We start from the raw sequence: 21,433 nt of genomic DNA, 5'->3' as shown, positions 1-21,433 counted from the left end.
ATGTGTAGAGAAGGTGAATGACCCCTCGCCCTCCAAGGACAGCTTGAATTTTGGAGTCCTTATGTGAAGCAAACCTGATCTGCCCCAGTGAAGCTGCTCAGTGGCCAACATTAGATCACCGTGGTTATAGTGGGCAGCTCCCCAGTGTGCTTTCTTGAGAAGGGCACTGTCACTTGTGTGCGTGTGTGCATGTGTTGCCCTATGGGCGGCATGTTTTATGTGTGATAGGTGTGTGACAGGTATGTGCTTGGGGCAGGTCACAGGGGAAGCTCCACTGGGAAATTGTAAAAGGTTAGACCATTCTTTATCCCTCTGTCTTCTTCCTCTCCCTCTTTTTCCCTATTTTTCTTCCACCCTTCACTAAACCTTCCTTCCCTCCTTTCTACTCTTCCTTTCACTGACTGCCTGGAAATCTGACGAATTCTGGTGTATTTTCTTAAACATTTATCATTTATTTAAGCTATAAATCATGCTTTTGGTATTGCAATATAACACAAGACCTGTCATATCTAATTCATCACAGATGTATGAATTATGTGTGTGTGTGTGTGTGTGTGTGTGTGTGTGTGTGTTTTTGTGAGTGTCTGTCAATCTATATATTTGTGTATCTATAGTTTAAGAGCTGTCATATCCCATCCATCATAGATCTCTGGAGTGTTTGTGAGTCCGTGTCCATGTGTCCATGTGTCCATGTGTTTGTGTGTGTGTGTGTGTGTATGTGTGTGTGTGTGTGTGTGTGTGTGTGTGTGTGTGTGTGTGTGTTCGTGCATGTGTGCATGCATGCGTGTGTGAGCATATTGTCATACCAGAAAATGAACCTAATTTAGGAGCTGTCATGTCTCCTCCATCGTAGATCTCCAGAGAGTCCCAGTTGTGCTCAGTAGCAAACGTCATCACTTGAATCTAAATAGCAAACAATGAAAGTAAATGAACACAACAACCTTTAAGTTTATGTGCATCATTCAAAGTTCTATATTTATTTAAAAGTGTATACATGTTGTACCTGTATCCCAGCCCCTTCACTGACAAGGATCCTCCATAGACAGTTGAGACTGTTTGGGTAGGGCTCAGGATAGCCAGGAGACAGTATTGTACCACGACGTTCAGTCAAATTGCCACTGCAGGGAACTAGAATGGAGACATAAAATATGCATTTCTTGGCACCGTTTATTAACTAAATAGCTAACAGATAAGACAGGTTGTCGAAATATTGCCCAGCATACCCTGGGCCAATATGGTATTCAAAATTACCACTACAGGGAGCCGAAGAGAGTAAATATGATAAACATTATTTTGGTATAAACTAATGTGACAGTCGAAGCTGTTTGTTTCTCAGCAAAGAGAGATTTCATGCAGGCATACATTTAGTTTGTTAGAATTAATGTCATAGTTTGTTAAAATGAATGTCAAAATCCCAACTCTCATGGCAGCGGATGATTCACAGACAGGTACATTCTACACACATTTCGGGGTCGGTTAACTTTACCTATACAGGTTGGGGTTGTTGCATTCCACTGTGCGAGGGCACCTGGCACAGCCTTGCACCAGATAGCACTGGCTCCTTTCAGTAAATACCCTGGACTGCACTCGAACCGAACCACAGAGCCAGCTGAGAATTCTGAACCGATCCGCCTGCCGTACCGAGGCTCTGGCACCGAACTGCACTGACTGTCACTGGTGCGAGGTACAGCTACAACCATGATGGTGAATAAATAATATGAAAATTAGGGGAGTAAAGAAAATACAGAAATATAGTTATCAGTAGAGAGACTTTCATGTTGAATATAAATTCAATGCAACTTATTGTGTGAATGCATGTGAGAGAAAAAAAGACAGGGAGAAAAGTAGAGTGAGAGTTACCTTGGAAGACAAAGTGAAAGCCTCTAGCTGACTGGCCACTCTTAGCATTGAACCGCAGCATGATCTGATTGGAAGTTGCCAATGGCAATGTCTCTCCTGGGACAGACATTATGCCACACGCACGCACACACACGCACACATGCACACACGCACACACGCACACACAAGATCACTTCTATATGCATGTTAATGATAAAAACTTAATGATAAACTCCTAATTTTCTCTCCTGAAAGTACATAGCAATTGTTTTTTCCGCTTTTTCCCCACAAGACACTTATTCCCATACATTAAACTATACTGCTTTACATTCAGACCATTCTCATCAAAGTCAAATACCAACACTCGATCCTTGACATTGGATACCAACACACAAGGCACTTGCAATATTCGTATACGCAATATTAGACACTGAGAACAACTGCACCATAAGTCATGTGATGTGGTATAAGCAGGGGCATGTTCTGCATAGGGAGGAGGTTGGGGTGGATGTATAGCTCAAACAAATACAGGACTTTCAAACAGGAGACTGCAGTTTGTGTCCCGTGTGAAACCAGAAGTTTGTGACTTATTTAATTTAACTACTTAATCTGCATTATTTTCACTGTGCGCTCAAATTTGGTCCTGAAAGAATAAGATTGCAAGAAAAACAAACATCAACTCACAGGCTCATACACACAGAGATGTATATGTGCGCACATACACATGCAAAACCAAGTAACAGTGATAAATGAGAAAAACATGGTCTGGTGTGGCTGACATTTAGAACCGTCATTAGCTGCGTCCGGATGTGTGTGTATGTGTAAGTTTGGTAAGCGTGTGTGTGTTAATATGTTTGTTTGTCAGGATAATCAGTCAGTTAGCTGGAACAATGTGCTATAAAGCTGTTTGCCTGTGTGTATGTGTGTGCAAGTATATGTGGGCATGTATGTGTGATAGGATAATGATGCAGCTAACATTATTTTGTAAAGCCTGGTGTGTTTCATTCTTCGCTGCCAGTTTTAGCCAAAAGGAGAATTTCCAACTCAAATTAATTTTAAGAAATAAGCCACCCATTCTACATTACATAAACTGGCCTCTTGCCGTCAAACTAACTTAGATGGATAGTAGCTGGAAATAAATAAATTGCATAATGTGCAGCTATAGTCAGCCAAACAAAACCTGTGACTGCCTCCTACTTAATATTATGTTAAAATAAGCTCATCAGTCCACTCAATGAAGGAAAAAGTGAATAAAAAGCAATGTTAACCTTAGTGTAATAATAGAAAGTCATGCTCTAGGGAACTATCATTTATTTGTAGATATGATATGTTTGATATGTTTGTTTTATCTGTTTTGATTGGTGTTTTATCAGGAAACGCTACCATACTTCAATACTGGCAGTTGTAGTCCTTTATTTAACAGTTTTCTCATAAGTCTACAAGCAAACAACTGAATAAACATTACAAAGAAAACCTTTTAAAGGCACACATTTCTACAGAATGAAACTAAATGTCAATTCCAGTGGGATTTCCCTGCAGCATGCCCCCTGGTCATGACACAAAACAGAAGAAGACGTAACGCTGAGGCAATGAGAGCACAGTTTGTCAAAAACTATGTTATCAATATTTCTTCATATTTCCTTCTTATGTCATTTATATAGATTTTGCCTCATCTCTGAATCTCATTTAATGCTGGGTGTGTTACTATGTAGCAATGTAAAATGTCGCCAGGCTGAGAGGATTTGGAGAATAAGGAAACCCAGGGAGGATTGTGTTAAGGAGTATCATCACTGCTTTATATTGTATGGCCCCGGTGAGGCACTTTCCACTGCTGATTTCTTCTTGTAAAGATAACCAATAATGGATTTTCACCAAATACATCACTGTCAAATAAATTGTGATAACGACCACTGGTGCTGTGTTCTACAAACCCCAAGAGTTGCTTTCTCATAGACATTTTCATTATTTTTCTGTTGCAAAGATGTGCTCAGGAGCACAGACACAGTAAAACAGGGGAAAACTTTAAAACATCACAACTGAAAAGCTTTTCAAACAATAAGAGAAAACACACAAACCAATCAAACAGCAGTTCTATTTCATCCTTACTGACCACCAGAGGCAGTGCTTAACACTGGATATCTTCTGTCTCACGCATGCACAGGTGAGTTCCAGTGTCATCCAAGAGATCACTTGTTTTTCATCTTCTCGCTTTGCAGGTCAACACTTGTTACTGCGGTATCATTAGCTTTAGCTAAACCTCTATATTATTAAATATTTGTCGCGTCGCTTGTAGCCTCGTGATCTCGAGGTTGGAGTTGCGTATCTCTCCAGAGACTGAGACAAGCTGTCCTTTGAAGAGGATTGGTGAGTACAGGCCCCCTCTCACAGAAGCATTGATCACTGTTTTCGGGTCATGTGTTCATGGTTAGCGGAGTGCTCTCGCTCAGGCTGCCCTGAAAGGACGCTAGCAGGAGCTTGAGCTTGGCGCTGCGGTTAACTACCATTTTATTGAAAGGGTGAGCCTTGGAAGAGTCGGCCCACTGCCCTCTCTGGTTCTACTTAATGGAGACGACCAGCCCTCTAAATCAAGATGCTCTGGCAGATGCATGGCCGGACAGCCTTCTCTATGCCTTCCCACCACTTCCCCTGATCTTCCAAATGCTTCTCAGGGTCACAGGCTTCTCCTGGTGGCCCTCTTCAGGCCTGCCTGGTTTACCCCGCTGCATATCTTTGTTGATGGACACCTTGTCGCCTTCCAAAGAGGACAGACCTCTTGTCACAGCTGGGGGATGGGATTTGGCATTCCAAACCTTTTCGCCTTCAGCTTTGGGTTTGGCCGCTGCAGGGCCTAACCTGCTGCTGAGCGGAAAGCCTGTCAGGAGAACTTTTTGAGTGCCAGAGCACCCTCTACCCATCTGCAGTATCAAAAAAGGTGGAAAACATTTCCCAACTGGTCTTCAGTTGAGAACGTTGATCCAGTGCACTGCTCTGTGCCTACCATTTTTAAGTTTCTGCAATAGCTCCTAGATAGTGATCGGTCTCCTTCTACCCTGAGGGTGTATGTGGCTGCTATTTCATCGCAGCATGCCAGGATCGACAATGGCACAGTGGGGAGCCACAGGCTGGTATCTCTCTTCTTGAAAGGGGCGCTGAGATTGCGCCCTCCTAGTGCCCCTAGAGCTCCTGCATGGGACCTGCCCCTGGTGTTGGAAGCCATATGCTCGCCACCTTTTAAACCTTTGGCACAGGCAGAGCTGAGGTGGTTGTCTACCAAAACTGTTTCCCCCTTGCCATCACTTTAGTAAAGCGTGTCGGTGAGCTGCACGCCTTGTCTGTGAGCAATTCATGCTTGAGGTGGAACTTGGATGGCTCTGGTGTTACTTTGTGGCCGAACACAGCTTTTCTTCCTAAGGTGCTGGCATGCTCGCACCTCAATCAGCCTATCCGACTGGCATGGTTGAACCCCAATTAGGAGAGGGGGGTGATAGCGCTGATCTGTTGTGCCTGGTGCAGACCCTTAGAGCCTACGGACATGGCTAACACTGATTAGCTCCAGGCATTAAGGTGAACGCATTAAAATGTCTTTTTTCACCACTAATAGTGCTCACAAAAAGAAAAAAACTCTGCAGTAGCATGATAAGAGTCCCTTCACATAAAACAAAGCACCAAAAACAATGAGTGAACCCTGAGTTTATTAAAAGACTGTTTTGAAAGACTTACCTACTGGCCCAGGTACCAGCTCCTCTCATAGTGAAGTCCATTCAAGTCGATTACCAAAAGCAATCCAAAAGGATGGAGCCGTTACTAGAGCCGAAAAAGACTCTGGGATGATTTCGTCCCGGTGGACCTAGTCCACTGGATTGTGGACGTCATAGCCTCGGCATATGGGTCAAGCAGCATGTCTTTACCATCTGGAGTACAATGCCACTCTACTAGGAGTGTTTCAACATCATGGGCTGTCCTGAGAGGAGTGCCCTTGGAGGTCATATGTGCTGCAGCCTCATGGGCATCACCAAGCACATTCTCTTTCCAATATCACAGTGTGGATGTGGCTACCCCCCATCCATTGGGCACAGTTCTCCGACTGACTCCCTCCCCCTCATCCAGATAGGTGGGTATTCCGGATTCCTCGTGACTATGTTGATATGAGTCATCTAGTGTAAAGCACCGCCCCCGGCGGTCAGTAAGGACGGAATAGAACGAAAGTTATGAATGTAACTACGGTTTTATGAATCCAGGTCACACAAAATCTCGTGAACCGCAAGAAGATTCTGTTGGAAGTGATCTTGCGGATGACACCAGAACTTAGACCTGAGCCGGGGGTCAACGGAGGTCACATGTGACTTTGTTGATATTAATACTCGACCGGTGCATGCGTGAGACAGAAGATATCCAGTGTTAAGCCCAGCCTCTGGCAGTCATCCAGGATTCATATAACCATAGTTATATTCGTAATTTTCTTTTATTTTATAACATGCCTTCAGCTGTGTTTGACACTATTCTCAGCCAATAGGAGACTCACCTGAATGTGACCCAGCCAAGGAGCTCAGCAATCGAGCATTCTCATTAGCTCCATCAAACAGCTCCACTGAGTCATTCATTGCTGTCTGGAAAACAGCAAACTGACCAAACACCACTGAAGAAGATGAACAGGCAGGATGACAAAGACAAAAAAAGATATCAATTAGCTTTTGTGTTGGGGTTTTAATTACAAATTAATTGTAAGAATGTTTAATGTGATCATTTATGTACTTACCAAACTGTGTGGACACAGTGATGTAGTAGGAGCAAGTCTGTCTTGTAGTGTAATTCAGAGGATAGTTTGGAGACAAAACAACCCCTTCAGATCCACCATACTGTCCTCCACATGGAGCTATAGAGAGACAGAGAAAGGGAAAAGTTATTAAATAAAATAAAAACTAATTTATAAGCGACATTTAGGTACTGTTTACATGTTTTACACGGTGCATATTTTGCAAAAAGAGAGGCCAAAGAGTTTTGCGAGATCAGACTCATTCACAAACGGTACTCTGCCCGACTATCTTCTGTAAAATCAGTTCTCTCTTCTTTATGCATAATGCATTTAGGGAAGGATTGTGTAAATGGCAGGATGATATAGGTGCAGATGTCCTACACCTAACAATGTTCACACAATTTGCAAAGGGCCATGTGTGGGAAATTCCATCCATCCATCCATCTTCAACCGCTTGTCTCTGTCGGGGTTGCGGGGGGGCTGGAGACGATCCTAGCTGACATCAGGCGGGGTACAAATTATTCACCCTAATTATCCACTAAAGTAGGTGCAACTTTGTGCAGATGTTTTAAAATAAGGTTGCAATGAGAGGGAGGGATAATTTAATTAGCCTTCAATATATTCTATGGAAACCTCAGCAGACAAAATGTAGACACACAACTTAAGTAAAAGAATGAAGACGAAGCAGAATACTGTGTATGAGCATTCAACACCGAACAAATAGGGCACTCTGAGTTATGTAGTGGATCAATTTTAAACTCAAACTGATGCTCGCCGAGTTAATAATGCACTTTGGTGATTGTACTTTTTTTGCCCATTATAAATGTGCATGTGGCTGCAGTGACCTGGCCAGACGTGGGATGGAAAGAAAATGACGGTATGATTTGAAAGATGGCTCAATACAGAAATGGACAACATAAATACCCTAAACCAATACTAATTAATTCCCTTTTAATATCTACTAAAACCTAAATAAGTAATCCCTAAAGGTAGCCTAGATAAGGTCTAGTCCTGTTTGTTTGGGAATCACTTTATAGGGTGACTCAGTAGTAATTACCTTAGTGCCAGCCACTAAACAGCGCAGGTTAGGCGAACCAGAAAACTGAAAAAAATTGTCCACTGATATTAAGGTGAAGGTGAATGTTTGTGTCAGTCGTGATGGACTGCCTTTCACCTAGTGCATGCTGGGAACCCCTCACAACCACAACCCTTTGTGGTTTTGCACATGCCATTGAAGTTTGAAGTGGTGACATTCAGCTTATATTTGAGGGTGTATACATTTACATTAAATTAACCTTATAGGGATTTCAGCAATTTCTAAATGTATTTTCTTAACTTTTCTCAAGCAGAGGAGAACACTTACCCCTCACTCATAAAAATCTCATCAAAGCTGCTAAGTGACCCATAGATCAGACATTGGATTGTGCTGATGTGCTGTTGAGCTTCCAGATGTGAATGTTTGCAACTATGTGAATGTGATCATGGCTCTCACTGAAACTCCCCTGAATAAATACAAATTTTAATAAATAAATGAGTGACTGACTGAAGTCTAAAGCCTACAGATATAAGCATACACTTGCTATCTTCCCTAGCGATGCTCTGCAAGGCCTGTACAGCAGCCAGATTCACTTATTGTTTATTTCCTGAAAAGTATGATCAGTTGGACTGAAGTCAGGTGACTGAACTGGTGAGAGAAGCACATTCTTCAAGCCTGGCATCGCCAGACTAATTCCCAAATGAAACATGAGCTCAGCAGATTTGACTTGTTCCCAGAGTAACAAGCTTGTGTTAGGTCATAAAATACTCCTTGGGTGTCTTGTCTGTAAATTAGGATCATTGTTGTGCTGCAAATGTTCTAAACTTGGTCTGCATTGGAGGACTGTAAAAAGGGCAACACCCATGATACAAAACCATAACATTACAAACACATTAATGTACAGATAATTATGGACTACAGTGTATACTGTAGCTAATGTAGAACTAAGGTAAATGTATAGAAACTAACACTTATGGAAACAGTGCCCAAACAGTTTCATTCCCTTTGTTGCTTCAATCATTTAGAGCCATGATGCTGAAATCAAACATTCCCACATCGTGTGCCTCTTTTTTCCCCCCGCCTGCTACTGGGAGAACTGCCCATTGCACTCAAAGCTGGCGAGCATATCACCACTCTAATCTGTTATTCTTATGTTTTTTTTTTGTTTTTTTCCCGAAAAATCCAACTGGCTGCATTTGACTCCGAAGTTGTTTAGTTTAGCAGAAAATTCATGTTGTCCCCAAATATCACTTGGACCCTTGAGGCTCCAAGGCTTTGTTATATAATGTCAAAATATAGTGATTTTTATCTGTGTGTGTACATGTGTGCATATTTATTTGTGCGTGCAAATAATGTCCAACCAAAGATCTAGCTGTGTTTCTAAATCGACTCCAATTGTAACCACATAATTCATCATCTTAAATTAATGGAAAATGTATTTTAAAAGTAGAGATGTTTTTAACTGACTGATGGCAGACAATGAATTATGGCACTAGCAGAAGCTAATATGCAACAGCAGTATTTGGTAATATCAAATGTAGATCAGATTAAAACGTATAAAAACCAAATTAAAAACAACCAAAATAGCTATATAAGACACACGCACACACATTTATGCACACACACACACACACACACACACACACACACACCACACACACACACACACACACACACACACACACACACACACACACACACACACACACACACACACACACACACACACACACACACACAAATATATGAACCTGGCCACTTTTATTAAAAAAAAATATATATATATACACACACAGCTTTATAAAACTGAGATAGCAGCTTTGCTGCACCCTCCTCAGAATAGTTCTTTCCTCTTGACAAAAACCCAGCAGGATAAAAACTTTACTGAATTAATTTACGTAGTGCTGAGCCAATGCACAGTGTGGGATCTCCTGTATCAGTGCACTGCAATTTCAAAAAGCCTATTAATCCCTACTACCATTGCATGACCCACCAGAATCAGTCCTAACAGTAGCTTTAGCCATCAGCACCCCCAAGAGAGTTAAAAAGCTTGTGTGTAAACAGCATGTGGGTGTGTGCACATTTATACTGCAGGTTAGGACAGCAGAGGTCGATGAAATTAGTGAAAGTGTGAATGTGCGTGTGGTGTGTATGTGAACAGAACAGCAGCAACAAGCGCATCTGTCAACGTCATCCCCCCACCACAGAAACACACATACGTTTCATTCTTATCGCTTCTTTTCTCCCCTCTTCAGGCCTCTCTTCTTGTCTCTTTTTAGTTGCTGGTGTGCATAGTGTGTACCTCTGTGGCCAAGTCCCAATGTCCATCCACGGTATCAGCTGTGATCCCTGTCAGACTTTAATTATCATCACCTCTGTGCTCAGTGAAAATGTATGAGCACTAGGGTGCAGAGGATAAAATGCTGTATGAGAAAGCGGACAGCACTTTTTAATAATTATTAATATCTTGCCTGGGTCATAAAGAGAGGTGTACTCCTTCCTCTTCTGGTGGTCCACCGTGGAACCTTATTTTGGAAAAAATGTGTGGTAATGAATGGCAAGACACAAATTATTTTTGAGTTGTGCCATTAATAACCCATGTGATGTCTGTCCATTTAAAAGATCCATCTGTGTGTGGAACTGACATAGCATAGTTATCTACCTATGTAGCAAGCAGGGTGATGTCAATTTGACATTGACAAACATCATATTACACATATGATATTTGTCCATTTAAAAGATAATATTAGTTTTGCCTGAAACCACTCTCTGAAATACATCTCTCATCCATTGCACAATTCAAATGGGATAAAAAAAACAACAACAATTTCTTGCCTTTCACAAACGTACTTTTGTCTCCTGAAATAAGGCTTCAAAGAGCACCAGAAGGGACCGCAACAAATACAAACTAGTAAGGCATGATAATTGTCATTATCTTACTATCTTACTGTGATTGCATGATTTCGGACATCTGCTTGAGGGTAATTCCTCTTCAGCATACCAGCTTAAAGGGCTCAAAAAGTACACCGGAGAGACCTCAAGAGCTTCCTGATTTCATAGTGGGACAGCCCTGAGCCCTTGTCAAAGCCTATGAGGCTGTGAGTGTGGACACTAAGACTGTGCCCGTGTTCTAGGCTAAGGCTTGCTCAGTAAAAAACAATTTAAATGCCTGGAAAAATATAGAAAACCTGGTTTGGTTTCTGCTCCTTAAAGCTAGACAGTTGTTGTACTCCCACACACTCCTCCTTCTCTTCCCCAATCTTATCCCTTCCTACTTTCTTCTTGTTTCCTAAAGCATCAGAGTAATCACCCTCTTTCTTTCCTCTCCTCCTGATCCTGTGCACTTTTATCGATTGATATTTTTTCGGATTGATTTGTGTTGTGCTGCTTCATACAAACCCTCAGGTCTAGAGGTCTTGTCTTGATCTACCCACAGTCCCCCATTGGTGCTGCTCTAGGCTCTAGGTGTCAGCCTTATCAAAAGCGTTCACACACATGGGCTTTGATCACTCGCATCCTCTGACACACACACAAATAGATGCAAAAAAATGCCATGCAAGTCACTCTCTTTCTCTCACACATCCATGCGCTTTGATCATCCACACGCATACACAAGAACACACATACACAACACTTTTGTAATCCTATCTCTCACTGTCTGTGTCTCATTTGCCTTTTCCTCTCTCACAAATATGCAAATTCACAGAGACACACTGCAATGCTTTGGGGTGGTAGTGTGAGTACAGGAAAATATGTAGGAAATGTCCTAAACTTTTAAAGTGGAGTCGCAGTTCTTCAAAACCACCACCAACCACTACTCAGAGAGTATATTCATCACAACAATATACATAACCTCAAACTCTTAAGCAAACACTAACACGATAGAGTTCATTTACATTAATAATGAAAGAGAATGAGAGAATAAAATACCTTGATATCTCAGGAAAAAAATGGTTTTGCCATATACAGTAATGCATATGCGACATATTTTTTGAACACTACTTCTGGTACTTGTGTTTTTTTCATTCATTGACTTTTTTAAATGCAGACGTTATAGTCGGTGTAATGTCATGAATAATAAATGGGCTGTGTATCGTGATGTGTGGTTGCCATCCTCTGTATAAAAAAGCAGTGGAAATTTCATTTTTTTAAATCGGGCTGGGGCCCAAAACTGCTACCATTGTTAAGGCTTGGACAGAAACAGAACAGCATTCTGCCACTCTCCAGCCTATCAACAAGCCACACACACGTAAAATAAACATTTACAGCAGCAGAAGACCTCCTCAGCAAACAGGGGTAATGGCCAATGTTAAAGCACTAAAACAGTACAATGAAACATTTTGAATACCTAGTAATAATTAACAAACTGTAAATGTTCAACTGAAAGCTGGGATTCATTATTCTTAATTGATAACAGGAACATGGCCAGTGATCATATAATCACCATGTAGAAGATATTGATAATGGGTAAAATTATAAGTACTCTATTAGTTCACATGTTAAAGTCAGAATAATGGACCATTGTACAACACTAATTCCCCTAGTACAACAACAGTCATATCAAACTCACCAGTCGCTAATTAATTCTGGTCGCTTGTACTCTACCATGTTTGATAGATTTATTTTAATGGTTAAGTAACTGCCTATGAACCACTTCCAACAGATGTTCCAAATGTAACGCCTATAAGGAAATGATACGCTTTGAGCCACCAGAAGGCTTTTAAGGTTATACAACTGTGAAGGAAGCATTGGGTGTCATTTATGGAAATGTAACAGTAACTAAAGAATGGTAAAATGGGAGAGACTGGAAACAATTTGTGAATGAAAACAATATTTGTAAAGAGAGCTGAAATGATACTGGAATTTCTGTTTTTCTTACATGCTTCTTCAGATTGACATTTGACAGACTTAAGGATACAAAGATAGCATTTTCAATCATTCTGACTTACAATGCAAACAACAAAAATCCTCACAAGCATTCTACGCTCTTGGGTCACAAGGTTCAACTTCAGAGTGAAGAAAACAATTTAAGTTTCGACAATCGAAAACATAATCTCAGTAACAAACTGTATTTGGGTCTTAATAAATAGAACACAAGATATTGTGATAATATAAGCGTACAAACTCATAGACACACACTGCCAAAGAACATGACCAGCTGTGGACTTCTGTGAATCCAACATATGCACACTTTAAGGGTAATGACACCCTCAAATTCTGCTAGAACCTTCCTTCCCATGCAACAGAGTAGTAAGGAAGCGCTGACTGTATGAGGTGAGGTGGCTGCTATGAGCAGCTACTCTCAGTCTCTGTTTCTCCACTCGAAAGCGGCAGATGTTGACAGTCTCTAGAAGCACACTGATGGCCCTTTGAGAGAGTAAGGGTACTTGTAGCTGCACTAGGAGCTCTAATATAAAAGGTTCACTGGTGTGTGTCAGTACGCGGCCTTAGCCATGCAGTTGATCACTGTAAACATGACTGAAGGTCAGCCTTAAATATCTTGTTAAACTAAATATAGCACAGTAATCAGCAGGCCCATGTGTTGTCTTCATTGCCACTGCAGTGGAATAAATCTTGTTCGTGTGCGACGCTGTTTTTCAGGTTTAATAATTCTGACACAACCAGCAGCTATGATTGAGGGGCTACAATTAGTTGGTCTTCTGCTATTTTTATTTGGCACAAAAGCTGACATACCTAGATACTTAAATGTAGTAGAAGCCAGAGTCTTGCCTATTATGTCAAGGTCATGGAGCGGTGAGATAATTCAGCAAAACTAAACTTTCAAATCCAAGCACACACATAGAATGCTCATTTTAGCTTTTATTTTATAAACAATACGTGTTTTGTTGGAAACTTTGCTAGTACTAACATCATATACAAACAAGAAGTTGCATGATAATGTGTACATCTCATCTAATCTCATCTCATCTTCAACCGCTTATCCAGGGTCGGGTCGCGGGGGCAGCAGCTTTAGAAGGGGGCCCCAAACTTCCCTTTCCAAGGCCACATTTACCAGCTCTAACTGGGGGATACCGAGGTGTTCCCAGGCCAGTGTAGAGAAATAATCTCTCCACCTGGTCCTGGGTCTTCCCCGAGGCCTCCTCCCAGCTGGACGTGCCTGGAACACCTCCCTAGGGAGGCGCCCAGGGGGCATCCTTACTAGATGCCCAAACCACCTAAACTGGCTCCTTTCAATGCAAAAGCGCAGCGGCTCTACTCCGAGTTGCTCACGGATGGGTGAACTTCTCATCCGATCTCTAAGGGAGACTCCAGCCAAACTCCTGAGAAAACCCATTTCGGCTGCTTGTACCCACTACCTCTTTCGGTCATGACCCAGCTTCCGCATTGTTCCTCTTCAATCTGAGGTTTGACTACTGGACGAACCCTCCTTTCTAGCACCTTGGAGTATACTTTACCAGGGAGGCTGAGTAGTGTTATACCCTTGTAATTGGCACACACCCTCTGGGGAACCAGCAACACGGTTTGCCACTCCCTTGGCACTGTCCAAGACTTCCACGCAATGTTGAAGAGACGTGACAACCAAGACAGCCCCTCCAAACCCAAAGCTTTGAGCGTTTCTGGACGAATCTCATCAATCCCTGGGGCTTTGCCACTGTGGAGTTCTTTGACTACCTCAGTGACTGCCGACAGAGATATTGGCAATGATTCCCCATCAGCCTCCAGCTCTGCCACTACAAAAGAGTGCATGTTAGTTGGAGTTCCTAAAAGTGCTTCATCCACCGCCCGATGACATCATCAGCTGAGGTCATCAGCGTCCTGTCCTTACTGTAAACAGCTTGGACGGTTCCCCGTTTCCCCCTCCTGAGATGTCGAATGGTTTTCCAGAAACACCTTGGTGCCGCCCGAAAGTCCTTCTCCATGACTTCTCCGAACTCCTCCCACACCCACTGCTTTGCTTCTGACACAGCAGAGGTGGCAGCCCTTCTGGCCCGTCGGTACCTTGTAACTGCCTCCAGAGTCTTCTGGGATAACATATCCCGAAAGGCCTCCTTCTTCAGTCGGACAGCTTCCCTGACCACGTGTGTCCACCACGGTATTCAAGGGTTACCGCCCCTTGAGGCACCTAAGACCTTGAGGCCGCAGCTCACCGCTGCAGCTTCAGCAATGGAAGCTTTGAACATTGCCCACTCCGGTTCAATAGCCCCAACCTCAACAGGGATGCCAGAAAAGCTCCGCCGGGGGTTTGAGTTGAAGATCACTCGGACAGGAGCCTCCTCCAGACGTTCCCAGTTCACCCGCACTACTCGTTTGGGCTTACCTGGTCTGTCCAGAATCTTCCCCCATCCTCTGACCCAACTCATCACCAGATGGTGATCAGTTGACAGCTCTGCCCCTCTCTTCGCTCGAGTGTCCAAAACATACGGCCTCAGATCAGATGATACAATCACAAAATCGATCATCGACTTTTGGCCTGGGGTGCTCTGGTACCACGTACACTTCCTCAAGTTCGAACATGGTGTTAGTTATAGACAATCCAGGACTAGCACAGAAGTCTAATAAAAGATGACAGCTTGGATTTAGATCAGGGAGGCCGTTCCTCCCAATCACGCCTCTCCAGGTGTCTCCATCATTGCCCACGTGGGCATGGAAGTCTCCCAGCAGAACTATGGAGTCCCCTACTGGAGCCCCATGCAGGACTCCATTCAGTGTCTCCAAGAAGGCCGAATACTGTGAACTGCTGTTCGGTGCAAATGCACAAACAAACAGAATTTTCCCCCCTACCACCCGCCGGCCCAAGAAGGTGACCCTCTCCTCCACCCGGGTGAACTCCAACACCGCAGCGCTCAGCCGGGGGTCTGTGAGTTTCCCCACACCCGCCCGGCGCCTCACACCCTGGGCAACTCCAGAGAAGAATGGGGTCCAACCCCTACCCAGGAGTACGGTTCCAGAACCAAGACTGTGTGTGGAGGTAAGCCCCACCAGATCTAACTGGTAGCACTCAATCTCTCGCACAAGCTCTGGTTCCATCCCGACAGCGAGGTGACATTCCACGTCCCCAGAGCAAGCCTCTACTGCCTGTGTCTGGTCCGTCGAGGCCCCTCACCTTCACTGCCACCCTCGCAGCAGCGCACCAGACCCCAGCAGTTCCTCCTGAAAGTGGTGGGCCCACAGGATGGAGAGGAGGGAGGTGCCACGTCACTTTCGCTGTGCCCGGCCGGGCTCCGTGGCAAACCCGGCCACCAGGCGCTCGCCGGCGAGCCCTCCGTCTGGGCCTGGCTCCAGACGGGGGCCCTGGGCTTCCTCCGGGCAGGGTCTCTCTTCCTCTTTGTTGTTTGTCCATAGAGTCTTTGTGAACCATTCTTAGTCCGGCCCCTCGCCTGAGACCACTGTGCCATGGGAGACCCTACCAGGAGCACTAGGCTCCAGACAACACAGCCCTGAGTTTCACAGGGACACACAAACCTCTCCACCACGATAAGGTGACAATGCAGTTTGAAGTTCCTCTTTAACTGATATTTAAGCATATAGTATATTCAAAGATTGAGCATTCAAGTGTGTTTGCATTCATAAGCATAAGTGTTATTCTGTATTTAGTGTGAATACTGCCTCTAGGCGGCACTATGTAATAGCTACGTCTTTCTCTCTCACTATACCTCTCTGTGTCTCTATCCTTTTCCTACCCACACACGCTCACACAGACACACACACACACACACACACACACACACACACACACACACACACACACACACACACACACATACACACATCACATCTTAAACCCCTCTTTTATTGGTTTCCATGGTAACTAAGAGCTGGTGCGAGAAAGAAGGAATTCTCTGTGACTGTTGATAGGGTTGTGTGTGTGTGTGTGCTTGAAAGAGAGAGAGAGAGAAGGGGGGGGGGGTTGTGAGAGAAAAATAGAGAGTAAATCGGACAGACAGGGGAGGTATGAGGAAGGTAGAATAAGAGGGAGAGAGAGTGGAGGAAATAGCTGGAAAAGAGAGAGAGGTGACTGAGAAGTAGTTACGTAGAAAAGGAAATAGGAGGAGAAAGAGGAAAGTGTGAGGGGGGTTGAAAGGGAGAAGGGAAAAAGATAGGAGACAGAGCAAGTGTAAGTGGGGATGTATTATTTAAAGAGGTCTCACCCTGTCTAATGAGTTTGGTCTAAAAGCCCAGGAGCCGCCCAAAGATAGAGAGACAGGCAGGAAGCCGGACACAGAAACTTCTGTAACTATGTGGTAAGAAATTTGATGAGCAATAGCAGAGAAAGGAGTGCAATATTATTTGGTAGGATTGGATTGAGTTAACTTGCTCAGTTTTGATTATGTGAACTGTCCAAGCCCCCACCACAGCAACTTCCTGGTTGATACGATAAGGAAGTGCCAAAGATTGAAGTTCAACCAGTGGCCACTAGGGGCAGGTTTCATAATAGAGCAATTTCTCATTGGCCCCAATGTTAAATAGGCCATTTTAAGAGCATAATTAAACCCATTTAAGCTCTGGTACAAAAAAATTCTAGTCTGTATGTTTAGGCCATATCTCAATGACAACACAGGGGGGTGATTTTCTTTTTGTAGCAGGCTAAATTTTATTTTATTGGAGGTTAAAGTTTATGAATAATTAGGGGCGCAGCTTCTTGAGTGACAGCTAGCTGCTGGCCCTCACTTCGCCTCGGAGGCTAGTTGTCAGGATTAGCATGCTAACTCTGTCATCTCGACCTGGACTGCGGTCATAGGTGGTGTTTCCATAAGATTGTTTTCTATTCGATCAACTGTACCAACAGAGGGTTTAGGAACACAACGTGTTAGCTCTGTTGTGCCAGCTAATTAAATAGCCGCACTTGCCCCATGACTTGCAATATAACGTTGGCCTACTAACGATGGCACATACACTAGATGCTAAGCTGGAGCATCGGGAGGGTCAGCTGTGAGGGTCGGTGTCTTACAGCCTGCACTTGATCACAGAGCCGGTGTGTTCGCCACTAGAGACTGACACGGGAGTGCCTGCACTTGACTCCTGTGTTCTCTACCCTCTAAAGAATCCTGCTCCTGCAATGGCTCCCGTTTCCTCCCGGTCCCAGAAAAAAATATCAACATGAATGAATGAATATGAATGAAAGTAGGATTTCCACTCCCTTTTATCTAGTAGCGTGTGCTGTTAGCCTAGCTCCCAGGCGGTGGTGCTAATGTGGCTAATTTATTATATGCCAGCTAGATGGATGTATCTCACTCCCCCCAATGTCACATCAATGCCATTTTTGGTAAGAGGAAATGAGGTGGAGTGAAAGTCTGACAAGATGGCGAATACCATAGGCAAGTACGATTGGATCAAGTTGAGACCTCGACAGAGAGAATACATCCATTTTTTATACAGTCTATGGAACTGTCCTGTAGTGTAGGTGGCAGATCAATCCATGCATCTGGGACACAGAAAGGACCAATAACCAAATCCAGGTCCATCTCACTGTGAGGAAACTGAGCAAACAACAAGAGCATGCCAAATACTGTACAAATCTGGGTCAATCAAGAACTACTAAAACACCACTTTTAGAGACATGGGGCCTCATTTATCAACCTTGCGTGAAAACGGGCGCAGATCTGAGCGCAGAATTGGTCGTAGGAAAGGACCCACGTGTGATTTATGAAACATTCGTATCTGACCAATCTCAGCGTACGAATGAGCGGGCCTTGATAAATGCGGCGGCTGAATTTGATCGTCATTAACATGTTACGCCCTTAAATTTTCCTGGTTCGGGGGCCTCGCCCACTGAGGTCAAACACGGAGAGATGAAACACTTGTAAGAAAATAAACACTTTCCGACACAGAGATCGGCATCCTGACATCCGAGATGGAGCAAATTAAAGATGTGCTTTTTTGGCAGTCTTAAGAGTGGAATAAAAGGGGCCGATAAAAACGCTGTATGGAAAAGAATAACGGCGGCAGTCAACCCGAAGCAGCTCCACTGAGACCGGTGTGCGCACTTTTGGACAGGTGTTGTGCCGTCTTCAGCACCCCTGCCGTGAAATGCACCCCCTCGCATTATAGGTGATATTCTGGATCAGAAGGCTGTTGTTTCCACCTATAGGAGTAGTTTATATACAGGTAACCCACAACGGTCAGAACATTGGTTACTTACAGTCTTTGAACTATTTTAAAGAGTTTAAATCACAAACTTGGATAATAGCGAACACAAAACAACACATTTTTGTATGTTCTGTGCAAATACACTGCAGCCATAAATACAAAATGAATTAAATGGATCTTTTGAGCAAGTTGAATGAATTTGACTTAGCGTTTCCTAAATATAATTCCAGTTTTTCTTGCAATTAATAGGTTAAAAAGTGTGTGCTTTTAATTGGGTTACCTGTATATAAGCTACTCCTATAGGTCGAAACAACAGCCTTCTGATCCAGAATATCACCTATAATGCGAGGGGGTGCATTTCACGGCAAAAAACATTTTAAATGTATAAAGATAATCTGTATATCAGCGGTAACAAGCTGAAACAAAGTACACGTTATATGAAAATGATGTCAAAATCAATTACAAATATAAGTGAATCAATTGATTCTAGATGAAGTTTATGGTATTTTTAGATCATTTTTATTTGATAGAAGGCCGTTATGTGGTCTTCCATTAATAGCCTTCAAATGTGACTAAAATATCAATACTTGGCTTCTATTCATAATACATTATTGTGGGAGAAACCATCTCAATATTACACTGAATCAATTTCAGCCACCCTTATTTGCTAATGGACACAAGGTCCTTTATGTTGCCACAAAGACGGTCTGTTAATGTTACCGAACACTGGAATAGCTTATTTTAGCTCATACAAGTAATTTAGCAGTTAACATATTTACTGATCAAGGAACTGGCTTGCTATTGATCAGACCAAATAAAAAACAGATTCACTGGTTAAAGTATGGCCTAAATGACTGACTCACCTGGCCAGATAGCTGGTTGGATGGAAACACTGCAGAATGTCTTCAAGTGCACCAGGACAATGTGTTAATACATTCAAGATATAGAGTAATATTTTTTTCTTTAAAGAGTAAATTTATTTTCTTTTCTCAAAATCAGATTTTCTATCATATTCTGCAACTTAAAAACCGATTATTCAAAAAAAAAAGTGTGACAAAAAATGTCCAGATTTGAGGCTGATTAGATCTAAAGTTGATTAGTGCAGGTATTATCTTGAAATCAACTAGATTAATGTGAACATTAGATAAAATTATTTGATGATCTTATTTTTCCTTGTTGTTTGTTATTCATTACTGTTCTCAAACAGCTACTCTGAGTGCAATTATCTCATTTTGTTTTCTCCCAACCCACAATCCCCCCGCTGTCTCTCAGACATTATTAAAGACAGCTTTCACAGGAGCCTTTTTCAAGTGTTAAGAGGTATAAAAGTGTGCATTGTGTGTGTGTGTGTGTGTGTGTGTGTGTGTGTGTGTGTGTGTGTGTGTGTGTGTGTGTGTGTGTGTGTGTTTGTGTGTGTGTGTGTGTTTGTGTGTGTGTGTGTGTGTTTGTGTGTGTGTGTGTGTGTGTGTGTGTGTGTGTGTGTGTGTGTGTGTGTGTGTGTGTGTGTGTGTGTGTGTGTGTGTGTGTGTGTGTGTGTGTGTGTGTGTGTGTTTGTGTCTCTTCTTCTCATTTTAAAATTCCTTCATTGTCCTGCCACCTTGCTCTGTGGCTTATTTGAATTCCTTACCCATATGGCACCAGGGGATGTTACTTTAGAGACCCCCCCACACACAAAATTACATACAATCTGAATGGCGGTTTGGCAGGTGTCACTTCCTTGGCTCTCTGAGCTGTCAATCACTTAGACGGTTCAGCCTTCCAATCCCTGACAGACTCTCAGTCTCCGATGTTGACACACACACACACACACACACACACACACACACACACACACACACACACACACACACACACACACACACACACACTACACACACACACACACGCATACACACATGCACACACGCACACGCACGGGCGCACACACACACACAAACACACACACACACACACACACACACACACACATACACTCCTACTGACTATTTGATGAAGGACTGGCTGCTGTTAAACTTACATTCATTATGTTACGATCACACAAACATTCACACACACACACACAGACGCACACACACACACACACACACACACACACACACACACACACACACACACACACACACACACACACACACACACACACACACATACTTTCTGACAGAGAATTGTAGGTCTTGGACCAGTGAGTCTCACATCAAAACAAAAACATAGCATCAAAGGCATTTATGGCAGAACAGCTGTATTTGATCACATGGAAGGATGCAGTTCTTGATGTGTCTCCCCTACCTTTACATGATGGCAGAGCTCTGTCCCACACTGGCTTCCCATCATTCCCCATGACACAGGTGATGGTATCCCCGCCCACTGTTGTATAGCCATGGTGGCAGTTGTAGGAGACCTGGGATCCCAGTTTATAGTCATATCCTGTCCGACTTGCATTCATAATGTTACCAGGGTCAAAACAGGCCTCTCTTGGTTTTTCTGTGGAGAATGGAGATAGTTTGTGTAATTGGACAAAGACAAGGCCCAATACATTTAAAATATTACTAGACTAAAAATGTTTTTATTTTTTAATTCTTTATCATTCATACATCTGATAAGTTCATTACATCCCATATCAGCAGCTGGCAATGCACCACAGTCACACATGTAGTGCAGTGCAAGGTGCAGTGCCCCACCCCCCTTGGGAGATGAAAGAACAGATAAGAGTAATCGGAGAGTCAAGAAAAGACTCAAACCTGTCTTGGCTCTCTATG

General features: G+C 43.1%; 1 protein-coding gene across 1 annotated transcript in view; it reads right to left on the bottom strand.

Moving 5' to 3' along the window:
• The window catches only part of LOC310948137 (CUB and sushi domain-containing protein 1-like), a gene marked incomplete at both ends in the record, with an annotated part of 443,680 nt that overhangs the window by 74,119 nt on the left and 348,128 nt on the right, over positions 1-21,433 (bottom strand). The window contains 7 exons of the mRNA XM_083915161.1: positions 807-903; positions 1,004-1,128; positions 1,487-1,690; positions 1,861-1,956; positions 6,362-6,475; positions 6,596-6,712; positions 20,964-21,158. Of these exons, the coding sequence (XP_083771287.1) occupies positions 807-903; positions 1,004-1,128; positions 1,487-1,690; positions 1,861-1,956; positions 6,362-6,475; positions 6,596-6,712; positions 20,964-21,158 (948 nt within the window). The remainder of the gene's footprint in view (positions 1-806; positions 904-1,003; positions 1,129-1,486; positions 1,691-1,860; positions 1,957-6,361; positions 6,476-6,595; positions 6,713-20,963; positions 21,159-21,433) is intronic.

The sequence above is a fragment of the Echiichthys vipera genome (assembly GCF_963691815.1).
Source record: "Echiichthys vipera genome assembly, chromosome: 1".
NCBI lineage: Eukaryota > Metazoa > Chordata > Actinopteri > Perciformes > Trachinidae > Echiichthys > Echiichthys vipera.
The sequence above is the reverse complement of the archived record's forward strand: the minus strand, read 5'-3'. Positions and strand labels throughout refer to the sequence as shown.